Raw genomic sequence first — 12,742 nt, forward strand, 5'->3', positions numbered from 1 at the left:
TCCGCGATTGGTAGCTTCGGGCGTTTTTGAGATTCCCGTTTTGAGATTTGTCGCGCGTGGCTACCCCACCCAAAGCTACACACACAGGCACGCACACACGTCCTACTGCCGCTTAAGTGCAGCCATGAACAACAACGCTCAGCCGAAAGGGGCAACGAAAGCTGCAGAAGCGCCCTTGCTACAGTTAGAGGATGAGATGGATCTCATTGGTGACTTTGTCAAGCAGCAAGCACCAACAACAGCGAGCAGTAATCAGCTGGCACCTCTCCTAAACGGCTGCGATACAGATGGGGTCAGTCAGTTGATTACCCAAGTCGAGGTAAGTTCCCCCGAAGCGTCCCAAATCGAGTGAAAAACAAAAAAATAAAATTTTTCTTCTCTGTGCACAGATAAATACAATCGGCGTGCAGAGCAAGACTACGAGCGGCAAGCGAAGGCAAAAACGAAAGCCAAAAAGAGATCGCGATCAAGTTCTATTATCAGTAGAAGATGCTGATGCTGATAGTGATGATTCCGTCGCTTATGGTACTGATGATGTGGCGCCCATTGATGGTGCTGGCGGCGACGATGGTGAAAACGTTGATGTATTTGCTGTTGGCAAGAAGCAACCGCAAAAAAACCAACTGCTAATGCTGCACGACATCGGCGACGACGCCGATGCCGATGGCGACGACGAAGAAGAAGTTTTGCTGCACAATAATCTACCCGCCCTCCGCAATGGCAATGGCAAATGCAAACACTCCGAGGAGAGCAGCGAGAGCGTTAGTGGCAGATCAAGCGCAACGACACCGCAGCTAGCCCCGCAGCTTGTGATTAGTCACATTGCAACACCAGCGCGACGCGCACCAACTACAACGTCATCGTTAGCAACATCCCCGCTGAAATCAACGACACGCCTGCCACACGAGGAGGCCGACGATATTTGCCTGGTGCCAGAAATCGACTTCGAGGGCATGTCCACGGACGCAGGCAGCGATAATCGCGAATCACAGCCGCTGCTTGGTGGTGGCGGCGGCGGCGGCGGCGGCAGCCATGCCAGTCGCATTAGCGATCTACTTGGCGCTCTGGGACGCGGACATGATCACGTTGACCTCGTGTCAAACACATTTGGCGGTGAGTGCTCTGTGCTGTGCAAACTGCAAACGAAGTCTTACAAGCTTTTGTGGGGCTTCTTACCTAGTCTGCGTGTATCTCTTGCTCTCGTTCTCTCTGTCTGTTTGTGTGTGTGCGATTACAATGCATGGCTGTCGTGTACTTTAATTCTGTTATTCTACTTCTAAAGACATTCTATTGTGCTGCTTATCACACATTCTAGAGCCAACTGCCTGCAAACCTTATCATAATCCGAAAATGCAGGCGCGCATATGCAAATGTCGTACAGCAATATTTATACTATAACAATAGGTTGAGTCAAAGCTGTATTCAGAGATAAAACATTCAAGACTTTTAATGTTGACTCGACATTGAATTGCAAAGCTAAACAAATATACCTATACTATGATTAACTTGGAGATACCCTGTTCACTATCCAAAAGTACAGAACATTACCAGGCATTTCAATGCAGTATAAATAGAACACTTGAATTCCATTTAGTTTAAAAATACATATTATTTTGTTTGTTTACACATTTGTACTCGCCTGAACACTTAAAAGACACGTGTTGCTTCCCAACCCTCTTCACTTCCCCCTTAGTATCCAATCGTTAAAAAATATAGCATGCAGGTTTAATACTAAATTTGTGTGCATTATTGGACTTGGCTAGTTCGACTCATCAGTTGATGTGAGTCATAAATTGTTTATAATTATATGCCTTTGTAAAAACCCTGCTATGGGCAAAGTTTGAGTAACTTCTCGATACCATTATTTAATAAAAAAAATTAAAGCAAGCAATTAAAAAAATAGGGTACACATCAGTATTGCGCATATTATGTGCGAGTATTGCATCAGATGTGTAAGAAACATTACATTGACAATGCAACTATAAATTGTTATATTATATATCGATGTATATGTATATAAAGGCCTAAAGGAACAGCTGTGGTCTTTCGGGTGCTTAGGAATTAATACAATATTTATGGCAGCTAGGAGATTCAGTAAACGGATCTTAACCAAAACGTTGTCAACAAAAGAGCGAGGTAATTTAAGAATCATTGCAGCTGTTATTGTTGTTATGCCAGCTATATTATATAGGCGACCGATTTTTAAACATTTCATTAGCACCCTTGACGCCTTAGTTCGTCGAACTGATCAAGAGAATAAGCATGTACGGATTTACTTAGTTGGGTAGGAAAATGTCTTTATCCATGCGAGACACTCAACTCCCTACGGGTCCATACAAGTAGCTTGTTGGGGGCAAAAGTTAAGTGGTCGCCCGACAATGCAAACAACTGTTTTTGAAAGCCATTGGGTTTCCTTTCATAATTTAAACTAAATTCCTTTCGTTTACAAAGTAAATTGTTTGTTGTTGTATGTCGTGAATAACATAACGTTATTTCTTTGTTACAATACGCGATTCGTGCCAAATTCAAAGTATTGCAAATTTAGTGCATGTAAAAATGGACGTTGTCATAAAAACGCTCGTCGACCAATGGACATAGTCAATATCAAAAGCGTACCACAAAAAATGATCAGCAATGGCGGCACACGGAATTGTGGCAGTTCATTCAGAGGCAGTTCATCCAGAGGCCGCCGACGATCGGTCTGCACATGCCGGTCCAGCACCGGCCAAAGGGAACGCTTCAGTTAGCAGGCAAGAGTCGGAGGAATCGATATATGAGCAATACGTGTGTCATTGCTGTAAAAATAAATGTGACGCTGTAGAAAAGGACTACCTGTCAGATGAAGGGGATGAACCGCCCATTCTGTACATTGCTCCCTCCGGGATGCGGGACTCCGAAGACTCGGACACCTTTAAAATAGCACAGCCAAAATGTCAATGTGCCAATTGCCCGCTGAAGAACATGTGTAAGTGCCGGCACCACCGAAGTGGGACAGACCCTATCGAAATGCTTTAGATATGCAAATTTCTAGATATACTTTTTATGCTCCCATTATTTAATTCGACGCCAACTTGAAGTAAGTTTGCTTGGCCAGCGACACACATTTAATGACAATGTCGCGTTCGTTCAGCCATAGTCGCGAGCATTTTATACAGCACGTGTTCACCATTTTCCAGGACCACTGCGACTTCAATGATAATTTCGACTTTATAGGTAGTGGTGAGAAATAAACAGAGAGAAAATATAGCTAGTGCTTGGTCCTAGCGGCTACTCGCACTTCTCGTGTTCCTAAGGCTTCCTAAGTGAACGGGCTATTACTTTAATTTGCCTTTGCCATGCCAGACTCGTGTCCCTTCTGTGGCAAGTAATAAATAGTTTACAATATGTTCAAGCTGCGGTGGCCTTGTGGTAATCAATATGCTCTCCACCCCTCCACGTTTCATATTCACATATATACATACTTCTACATGCAGCTGTCACGCCAAGCCGGAGCCTCATTTAAGAAGCCAACTTGGACAGCAGTTTATTATTTGTTTACCATGTGTTTTGTTTTTAAGTAAAGCTCCTCTTATTGCAGTCTGCTTTAAGGTGTTGCTAGGGGCATGCGCATTTTTGTATTACGCACAAATTTCATCAGTTAATAATACAGAATATTTTATTGCTTTAATAACTATTTTTTAATTTGTTTTTTACATTTTAATTTCAGACGATCCGCTCTTCTCGGAGATCGTGGCACAGGCTGAATATGCAATCGAGCAGGGTATTCTACCCGAGCGCATCTATCAGGGCAGCAGTGGCTCCTATTTTGTCAAAGATGCCTCAAATGTAAGTCGAGTTTGATTTAATAACAAAAACACAAGGAACGCCGAACAATAAATACCCTTGCAGACGAAAAGTTGCTCAAATGTTAGTAGCAATAGATCTAAAATAATTCTGTCTTAGTATAAAAACTTTTTGCTATTTATTTATATATTTTGTGTAAACATAGCGGTGAGAAATCCTATTATTTATTGCAAGTTATAGTTATAATTAATTGAATATTATTTAATACGTAACTCATCCACATCTGCAAGGGTATCAAATATCATGCGCTTCGCATAGTCCAAGGTGTTAAGTCTTAGCCTTGAGATTATATCATTAGACAGTGCATAGAGCAAAGATTCTAACAAACGGGGAAGTCTTGTAATTGAGTTATTTTTACATGACTTTTGGTTTGGCCTTGATACAAACCTATTTCATACATTTTAAATTGTTTAATTTTTATATTAACCTTTTAATTCGCATTAATTCCTAACTATTTTTATTTTGCTTTTTGTTTAGTCAAATTATTATTTAACTCTTGTAAATTTTCTAAATCTATCAAACCATTTTCTCTTTATGTACGTCCCACTTACAATTTAACTAAAATTGTTTCAATGAGAGCAATAAAAAAGAGAGCAAAATGTTTGCCCTTTGCCGATCCTCTGTAGAACTCTATAGAACTAAAAATGAGTTGAGAAATCATTCCATAAAAAATTTGAAGCTTTTGATAATAGCACTCATTATTGGGATTATACGTGTAAATAAAATGTTCAATTTAATTTGTCAAATAATAGCAGAGATGTCTGGCCGTCTTTAAGCCTAAAGATGAGGAGCCATATGGCAGACTAAATCCCAAATGGACAAAGTGGATGCACAAGCTTTGTTGTCCCTGTTGTTTCGGTCGTGCCTGTTTAATACCAAATCAAGGGTAAGAAAAAAGGCGCAGCAATATATTGTATAAATTTATTAATGATGTTCGAATCCACAGCTATTTGTCCGAGGCTGGCGCCAGTTTGGTTGATCGCAAGCTGAATCTAAACGTGGTGCCAAAGACGCGTGTAGTTCGACTGGTGGCCGAGAGTTTCAACTATGCGCGCATAGATCGGCAGAAGGCCAAGCTAAAGAAACGTATCAAGGAGCATTATCCGTCGGCACACTTCAACCGCATGAGCCTGCCGCTAAAGGTGAGTAGTAAACCTAGTTGATACGCTTTGGAAAATCACGGCTAATGCGATGCCTTCCATTCCGCAGACTGGCTCGTTTCAGCTTTTTGTAGAGGGCTATAAGGATGCCGACTTTTGGCTGCGTCGATTTGAACACGAGCAGCTGTCACCGGCACTGACCAAATCCTTTCAGCTACAATTTGAGCGTTTGGTTGTGCTCGACTACATCATACGGAACACGGATCGGGGCAATGACAACTGGCTAATTAAATATGTGGCGCCTAAACTAGTGGGCGAGGTAGGTGGTACTGGTGGCAAGAGCATGGCACGAGCCAATAAACTGGTGCCTGGCAAGACAATAATAGACCTTAACGAACCACCAATGCCGCTAGCCAATGATCCACAGCGCGTGGCTGCTGGTGGACAACCAGCGCCTACTTCCATGGGCGTTGGTGAGCCTGCGATTGGTGGGGCTAGCAGCTATTTTAGTAGTGATGATGAAGGACCTAGCACGAGTACCAGGAAGAACACAAATACTCCAACGGAGCCTACCTGGAATCTAGTGGAGGCACCACAAATTAGAATTGCCGCCATTGATAATGGTTTGGCGTTTCCCTTTAAGCATCCGGACTCCTGGCGCGCGTACCCGTATCACTGGGCTTGGCTACCACAGGCCAAAGTGCCTTTTAGCGATGACATCAAAGATCAGGTGCTGCCGCAGCTGTCCGACATGAACTTTGTGGAAGAAATCTGCACAGATCTGCTGTATTTATTCCAGCAAGATCGTGGATTTGACAAGCGACTCTTTGAGCGGCAAATGTCTGTTATGCGGGGACAGATTCTAAACCTCACGCAAGCACTGAGGGATGGAAAATCGCCCGTGCAATTAGTCCAAATGCCAGCTGTTGTTGTTGAGCGGTAAGTAAAAGTTCTGTTATAAAAACTATCAGATATTAATTGATGTGTCTCTCCATCTTTACAAAGGTCTAGTAGCAGTCGGTTTTCTTCTTTCACGCAGCGCTTCCAAAACAAGAGTCCTTTCTTTTCTTGGTGGTAGGTTTTTGACTAACTAATACAATTTTCAAATTTAAAAATAAAACTACTCTGTTTCAGTTAATTGGCCGACAACATTCTGAATTCCTGTGTTACCCACCAAATCTTTTGGACTGGTTCCGAAGTCATTTTCTGCTCATGCGATTTCTTGTTATGTGCTATATAGCCAAACGTTTTTAGTTGTAATCTCCTTCAATTTGGATTTTGTTAAATTTGTTAGTTTTGGAAAACTCGTTAAAATCAATTTCTATTTATTTACATTACATATATTTACATATTGTACATGTTTATAATTAAGCAACCGTTTGTATAGTCAATTGTTTAAATTGATAAAAATTGAATGAGCAGAAGTCAAAACAGTGTCCATTCCAAAATTCGTTACTCCAGCGCTTTCAATATATTTATACGTTAATTACTTATTTATACCTAAACATATCAGTGTGAATTGTTTACAAACAGCTTCAAATCATGTTGTCATTCGTACTGCTTAGAACAAGGACGCATTGAAATTATTTATTTCAGCCCCTTGCATTGTGAATATCATCAAAAACCACAATATCAATATCCTAAAGTTTATTTATCCATGATGTATTTACGTTAAGCATAATCTTTATAAACAAGTGTTACTATGTCAACTAGTGGAAAATCTATATAAAAAATAGAATTGAAATACAAATAATTTATATATACATATAAAATTAAATATGCACATATAAAAAATGTAATCAAATATAATGCCTTGTATTGTATACAAAATGAATGTGGGCGACGCCTTGTTTAAATATGAATTGCGTTGCCTCGGATGGGAACAATTGATATCGTTAATAAATTTGCAAATATAATTGTTGCTATCAGAATATATTAAGCCCGGAAATGCATTTGACTTAACATATACATTTCTGTGACATACATACTTTTTTTATTTGGTTCGAAAGTATAGATTAATTGGGTTCAGCGGATTTGCTGGTAGAAAATATCATATTTAACTATTAATTATTTGACAAATAAAATATATGGGTAAACATATAAAAAAAAGTACGACTTGTCTGATTGTTAATCCTGATTCAGAAGTATTTTATTTTAAATTATTCTGCCAATTCAAACCCAAATATATAAATTTAAAAAATTGTCTTTTTTTTAGCAATAAGAAAAATAATTTAACTGAACTTTAAATTCAAACATAAACAAAAACAAAACGACTAAAAATATCACTACTACAAAAATCTAAATAATTGAGAGCAAATCATTGGAAGCATCAGACATGAATCTGTCAACCGACTGATGCGCAGCGTCAGTGGAATCATCTTTGGCAGACTCTTCTCTAACAAGAGCGTCTAAGCTCTCCGAGTTCGTGATGCCACAGTTTTCAATTGGGCTTAATATCATATTTGTGCTTCTGTTTGCCATTGTCGGCGGCTTACGCTGGGGCGTCTCCAAAAACGTTGAAATGGAGGGCTGGTAGCTCTTGCTGAGCATACCGCCATATCCTTTATATCTAAACCAGTTGGTCGGCACAGTGGGGGTAACGCAGAGATCTCTTCCTAAAGGAACTGTGCTTATGACATTTTTTGGCTTCAGAAAACGTACGAAACGCTCCAGTTCTTTGTAGCTTGAATGTTCTGAATATTCCACTCCAATTACACTGATTCGCTTGCCATACGATGGCTTTGAGTTCTTCTCCCAACCGCTGGGTCGTATGCCAAGCAGCATATCATAGTGTCCCTCAAATTGCTTAAAGTACTGATCAAGTTGCTGTGAGCAGAATGCACATTAGATAAGATTCATTATCGTAAAGTAAACAAATTTCGTACCGGATAGCTAATCTTTCCCAAGTTGATTACATGCAGATTAGCCTCAAAGGGATCATCACACAGGCTAAGCTTTAACTCTGGCCAATCGAGACATTCGATTGCTTTGCGTCGATTAGGTTCCGTCCAGACCCTTAGCCTAAACTCCTCGACCAATGCCGACCACACCTTCTCCTTGCCAATCAAATAGGAGCCACAAACGTGCAATATACGCTTGCTGGCGTTCTTCTCATGGAATTGGCGCACCAAGGAACAAACTCTATAAATACTGTCGGACTGATGACAAAAGTCATAATTCTGCGAGAGATATGTGGTGTCCAGGTAGAGTACATCAATATTTGGCAGGTTCCAGAAAATTGGCAAAGACTCCATTTCAAAGCTGGCACGAAAGTCGCCAGTATGCAGGATACACTTGCCAGTGTTAAATTTGAAGATCAGCATTATAGCACCCGGACAGCTATATCATAATTGGAGTGAACGGTTAATCGATTAGATTAGCTTCATTGATAAACATTACTTACTGATTGGCATCTATAGCTGTGACTTCAATGTCATTGAGCGTAATGGATTGATCGACAGCGATTTCGTGGAGGTACTGACTGTCAATTGGAATGAACGTACGCACGAGGCTGGCTGTGATAGGGCTCATGTATAGTGGATGGGCAAACTTTCGGGTTAGGCCTATATAGTGATCGGCATGGTAGTGACTGAGAAAGTAATGTGTCGCGTTCGGAATATCGCCAAACTGGAAGCCATCGACGACGAATGTTGTATCCTCTACAATCTTATAAGGCGGGCAACGCTTGCGCTGTCGTGTTTTGGGCATATTTTCTTTCGAAGAAGCCTCAGTCTCTAAATTCCTCTGTATATTTAAACAAGGTATATTCACCATAGCTGGTGCTTCCGGCTGAACAGCCGCCAACACACTAAGCACCGCAGGTTTGTTATCAGATTCTGGTTCATCGTCGGAACAGAGATCAATGACGTCACCCGGGGATGTCGTGCATTTCGCCTTGGCATTGCGCTGCGGCTGTGTTCGCTTTCGTGTGGGTTTCCGGCTAAGCTGGATTTCCGATGAAATATCTGACATTTTGGACATACTTTCCGTCGTTGTCGACTTCTCATCGAACAATCGCTTGCATCCTTTACGTGGAGAACGGCGAAGTTTTGCTTTTCCAGGGGAGATTGTTGGGAAAGGCTCAACTTTATAGCTTTTTGTGCTACTCTTGAAAAACGCATCAATGCGCAGCTGGCCCGGTAGCGGCTCCTTTTTTCCATTTCGCTTAACCGCAGTGCTGCTAACAATAGCCTGAGCGTTTGTAATTTCATCTTTTGTCTTCTTCTTTGTTGTTGTTGCTGCGCGTACTTTTCGCGCCTTTTTATGTTTTTCTGGCGTATTGGTTTCCTCCGAAATGGATTTTGTAGTTGCTGCTACCTCATCGAAATTTGAAGTCTGTAACTCAGCCAAGTTTCTAAGGCGGATCGTACCAACATTTGTAGACATGCTTATGTCCTATAACCTGTTGGGGCTGCTCTTCTTGTGAAACCCCGATGATTTACTGATAAATACATTAGAGAAAATCATCGGAGGTCGTATAACTATCGATAAAATTGATGGTGCAATCGAAAATTACCATCGATTTAGCACTTTAACGGTCAAGCTATTTGAAAATTGAGCTGCTTATTGAATCTATAAAAATAATTATAATAATAAATAGCATACAATATTATATGTATTTTTTTTTTATATTTTGCACAGCTTTATGAACTAGGAATCCATTGCGGCAATTTCGGCTGATAACTTTTCCTCATCGACCTCTTCAACCACATCATCCATAATACGTTCCAATACAACGGCATCATATAATGAACAACCTAGAAATCCATATTTTCGCGAATATTGCTCAAGAATATCAGGCGGTTCATGCATGTTTTTAAGAATTGGAGCAGACATCTTCAAAAGTCTATGCCGTATGTAAATCGCCGCTTGTTTATTGAGATCATTATCGGATTCTTCCTTGGTGAGATGCATTTCAATTATGGCGGATATAGCACGGATTTGTGGTATGACGCAGCCACGTACCGCATACTTTCCCATCTTGCTCAGCCCAATGAGAGAGCCGTAAATCGTTGTTAAGGATGAACTTTGAAGACCAGCCTTATAAATACTGCAATTGAACTGGAATTGGAATCAATACGATCGTTGTCAAATTTAAAGAGACATACTTAATAACTCTTGGCATAATACTATTGTCGTCGCTGTCGAAAGTCTTCACAAGCTCGGCCATAATGTTGGCTGCGTATTCCCGCAGCGCCCAATGATTTTGAACTGCCGGAAAGGCACAAACCTGCCGTGACACGGTACATGAGAGCACCGCTGGTATGAAAAGATGTAGCTGGAAAATCCAATCATAAAAATGAAATATAACAATTGCTATTGGCACACTAGGAACTCACATAGTTCTGAAGCTTTACATTGGAATTGACGAGCAAACTGTGCACCATTCGCATTAAATATAACAGCAGGGCGAAGTTCTGTTGCACCACGTTTACTTTGACAGCCTCGCCGATGAACAGACTTAGCTTGGGCAGCATTGGTTGCAGCGACGAGTCGAAACTTAGTCGCTGTAGTGCGTCTCGACGTGTTGGCTCGGAGATGCCCATGCAAGTTTCTGTGATCAGTACAAAGAACTCTTGCTGTTCCTTCGATAAGGGAAACTTTTTGTTTCCCATCAGCAACACTTGCTCCCGCTTTAGCCAGTGCTTAGGAGCACTTGTTGGAGCCGTAAGGGCTCTCGCCTCTGGCGTCAATGAGCGTCCTCTTATTGAAGCTGTGTCCAGAGGCAGTTGATATTTTCGTTTTATTACTCGAGACGTCGACACGGTGTCCTCTTTATCTTCGGATTCCGGCCAGGTGTAATTCAGGTGTAGAAGGTCCAAATTAATATTATGCTCCTCCAATGCAAATAACAAGTGCTCCATTTTCACTTTTGAGGAACGCGTCCGTCGCGCATACTTCACGGCCTCAACAACTATTTTGCTAATGTCCTCGCGCACACTCTGTGCCACAGTGTGGATCATGTGCCCAGTCAACGTTTCTCCTATGTACACCTTGGATATATTCTGCAAGGATGTTCTAGAAAGCGTTGCAGTATATATACGTTTCCAGTCTTCGTTGATAGAATCCAGAATATATCCATAATAGTACTTCATTTTAAAACTTGATAGTAAGTAATTTAAACAAATTCTTAATAAAAGTGGCCTAAATTTAATTGTTTGTCTTGAGAAATTAGTACGTGCGTCAAACAGCTGATGGTTTTGACAGTTGGGTTTGGCTGTCAATGGACTTATTTTGTAGCAGATACCACTTTGATAGTTGAGAGATGCAAAAATTTGGTTCAAGTAGCAGACGCTGAAATATTAAATATGTACATAGTTATGCTTCTAATATTAACCTCGGATCAATTGCATTTGGATACTGTTATCACAACACAAAACCTTAACTTAAGTGGATTAAATCTGAAATCGTTTCCGGAAAACTTATAAATTTATTGCGTTTATTAAATATATATGTAAATAATAATTTGGTTTAACATGGGAAGAAGCATTCGAGCTTACGGGCTTGCTGTTAATATTAGGAAGAGATAATGCTAATGATAAGATATCCATAATCGGTAGACCACATAACCAAACAGCAGCATAACGACCAGCGCCTTCCACAGAATGTGCAGTCAAGAACGTAAATCCGTTAATGGTACATACATGACGCCCATTAGTCGCGTCATCTGTACTTTGCCATTGGCATCCTTGTCGTACTAAACATGTACAAAAATAAATCAATATTAAGCAATTAATTTTGTGAAACAATATATAACAACTGTATACACCTGCTGCATATACTGTGTTCCTCCCTCCGGGCCAACAGGAACTATTAAACGACCTCCGTTAGCTAGTTGATTTAATAATTCGGTAGGTGTATCTGGCGCAGCAGCGCCCACGTGAATAGCATCGTATGGCGCAAGAGCAGCATGTCCCCTGCGTCCATCTCCCTCAACGATAAGCATGTTTCCAGATTCCAGCATGCTGCTATCATCTGCGTTCAGATTGGTTTTGCTCATTTGCACCAAACTAGCCTGGTGCTCAATCCCAACAATGCGAGTGTTTTCATTTTCGCCCTTTGACTTTACGAAGCGATAGAAGCAGGCAGTTAGGTAGCCAGAGCCGGAGCCCACATCAAGTACATGAGCGCCAGGCTTTAGTTGATCGCGTAAATATTCCAAAGCAAAGGCGTGCTAAGTCGAAAAATCACAAGAGTTGAGTTCCCATCAAAATCATTTGGTATAAATGGGAATATCAGTCAAAATTACCATGTGAGGGGCACTAATAGTTACGCCACCGCCGATTGGCTGGGGTGCATCCATATACGGGTTACGGGGAGAGTAGTGCTTGCGATCTGTAGCTAACATTGCATTTGCCACTGCGTCTGTTGCAATTACGCCGTAATCTATTCAAAATATATTTATAAACACAGGTACATACAAATTTGCATACATTTAGAACAAGTCGATTAGGTGAACTTGTTGGATGCTTACCTCGTAGCTGACGTATAAGATCGGCATTGTTTGCACCCACTGAACGCCAGGCCATGCTATATGTGCGCAGGAATAGGCCCAGCCTGATTATATTAACAATATATGATTTTTTCACCGTTTTGTTCGCTTTTGTTTGGGCTTAATGGTCTGTGATGTTGTTGCTTTTGTTTTTGTTTGTAGCAGCCGAATGCATCTGGATGACAGTGTTACCAGCCTATAGCATTGTATGTTGTTTTTTTAAAAATACGCCTCGAAAGTTTTAACCTAGCATGTTAAGATACGTACACTTAAGATTTCGAAATAGATTTTTAGATTCTAAAATATA

General features: G+C 40.8%; 4 protein-coding genes across 7 annotated transcripts; 1 reads left to right on the plus strand and 3 right to left on the minus strand.

The window, feature by feature from the left end:
• Positions 1 to 46: 46 nt before the first annotated feature.
• On the plus strand, positions 47 to 6,878 carry Pi4KIIalpha (phosphatidylinositol 4-kinase II alpha). 4 transcript variants are annotated; one of them, XM_064693385.1, is made up of 8 exons: positions 47 to 319; positions 390 to 1,113; positions 3,707 to 3,825; positions 4,599 to 4,729; positions 4,790 to 4,985; positions 5,053 to 5,882; positions 5,949 to 6,017; positions 6,078 to 6,878. In XM_064693385.1, exons 1-8 carry the CDS (start codon positions 125 to 127, stop codon positions 6,079 to 6,081), a joined length of 2,268 nt encoding a protein of 755 aa, XP_064549455.1. In that variant the 5' UTR covers positions 47 to 124; the 3' UTR covers positions 6,082 to 6,878. The 4 variants fall into 4 exon arrangements, with proteins under 4 accessions (XP_064549455.1, XP_064549454.1, XP_064549457.1 ...); XM_064693384.1 differs by having other exon boundaries at positions 50 to 319; positions 4,596 to 4,729; XM_064693387.1 differs by lacking the exons at positions 47 to 319; positions 390 to 1,113 and adding an exon at positions 2,435 to 2,965.
• Snm1 lies at positions 6,077 to 9,379 on the minus strand. The gene is made up of 3 exons (XM_064693388.1): positions 8,347 to 9,379; positions 7,829 to 8,282; positions 6,077 to 7,769 (listed from the first exon to the last, which is right to left on the minus strand). The coding sequence occupies exons 1-3, from the start codon at positions 9,327 to 9,329 to the stop codon at positions 7,242 to 7,244; spliced, it is 1,965 nt and encodes a 654-aa protein (XP_064549458.1). The 5' UTR covers positions 9,330 to 9,379; the 3' UTR covers positions 6,077 to 7,241.
• A 193-nt stretch (positions 9,380 to 9,572) lies between these two features.
• On the minus strand, positions 9,573 to 11,130 carry mia (meiosis I arrest). The gene is made up of 3 exons (XM_064693912.1): positions 10,283 to 11,130; positions 10,052 to 10,221; positions 9,573 to 9,993 (listed from the first exon to the last, which is right to left on the minus strand). Exons 1-3 carry the CDS (start codon positions 11,036 to 11,038, stop codon positions 9,594 to 9,596), a joined length of 1,326 nt encoding a protein of 441 aa, XP_064549982.1. The 5' UTR covers positions 11,039 to 11,130; the 3' UTR covers positions 9,573 to 9,593.
• A 223-nt stretch (positions 11,131 to 11,353) lies between these two features.
• On the minus strand, positions 11,354 to 12,712 carry Pcmt (Protein-L-isoaspartate (D-aspartate) O-methyltransferase). The gene is made up of 4 exons (XM_064693913.1): positions 12,418 to 12,712; positions 12,193 to 12,329; positions 11,713 to 12,117; positions 11,354 to 11,640 (listed from the first exon to the last, which is right to left on the minus strand). The coding sequence occupies exons 1-4, from the start codon at positions 12,470 to 12,472 to the stop codon at positions 11,557 to 11,559; spliced, it is 681 nt and encodes a 226-aa protein (XP_064549983.1). The 5' UTR covers positions 12,473 to 12,712; the 3' UTR covers positions 11,354 to 11,556.
• Between the last annotated feature and the right edge of the window lie 30 nt (positions 12,713 to 12,742).

This window comes from Drosophila montana, unplaced genomic scaffold (assembly GCF_035044405.1).
Source record: "Drosophila montana isolate Dmon_TW-CO22-7 unplaced genomic scaffold, ASM3504440v1 contig_3733_1, whole genome shotgun sequence".
In the NCBI taxonomy this organism is placed as follows: Eukaryota; Metazoa; Arthropoda; class Insecta; order Diptera; family Drosophilidae; genus Drosophila; species Drosophila montana.

What these genes read in the sequence shown, in the direction of transcription:
- mia (XM_064693912.1), bottom strand. Translation starts at nt 11,038, where the DNA reads ATGAAGTACTATTATGGATATATTCTGGATTCTATCAACGAAGACTGG. An exon ending in ATGTAAAGCTTCAGAACTAT is followed by an intron (nt 10,222 to 10,282) that starts GTGAGTTCCTAG and finishes TGGATTTTCCAG; the next exon opens with CTACATCTTTTCATACCAGC. An exon ending in ATTATGCCAAGAGTTATTAA is followed by an intron (nt 9,994 to 10,051) that starts GTATGTCTCTTT and finishes GTTCAATTGCAG; the next exon opens with TATTTATAAGGCTGGTCTTC.
- Snm1 (XM_064693388.1), bottom strand. Translation starts at nt 9,329, where the DNA reads ATGTCTACAAATGTTGGTACGATCCGCCTTAGAAACTTGGCTGAGTTA. An exon ending in ACAGCTATAGATGCCAATCA is followed by an intron (nt 8,283 to 8,346) that starts GTAAGTAATGTT and finishes ATTATGATATAG; the next exon opens with CTGTCCGGGTGCTATAATGC. An exon ending in TGGGAAAGATTAGCTATCCG is followed by an intron (nt 7,770 to 7,828) that starts GTACGAAATTTG and finishes TTCTGCTCACAG; the next exon opens with CAACTTGATCAGTACTTTAA.
- Pcmt (XM_064693913.1), bottom strand. Translation starts at nt 12,472, where the DNA reads ATGGCCTGGCGTTCAGTGGGTGCAAACAATGCCGATCTTATACGTCAG. An exon ending in TCTTATACGTCAGCTACGAG is followed by an intron (nt 12,330 to 12,417) that starts GTAAGCATCCAA and finishes TATTTTGAATAG; the next exon opens with ATTACGGCGTAATTGCAACA. An exon ending in CTATTAGTGCCCCTCACATG is followed by an intron (nt 12,118 to 12,192) that starts GTAATTTTGACT and finishes TTTTCGACTTAG; the next exon opens with CACGCCTTTGCTTTGGAATA.
- Pi4KIIalpha (XM_064693384.1), top strand. Translation starts at nt 125, where the DNA reads ATGAACAACAACGCTCAGCCGAAAGGGGCAACGAAAGCTGCAGAAGCG. An exon ending in AGTTGATTACCCAAGTCGAG is followed by an intron (nt 320 to 389) that starts GTAAGTTCCCCC and finishes CTCTGTGCACAG; the next exon opens with ATAAATACAATCGGCGTGCA. An exon ending in TTGTCAAAGATGCCTCAAAT is followed by an intron (nt 3,826 to 4,595) that starts GTAAGTCGAGTT and finishes GTCAAATAATAG; the next exon opens with CAGAGATGTCTGGCCGTCTT.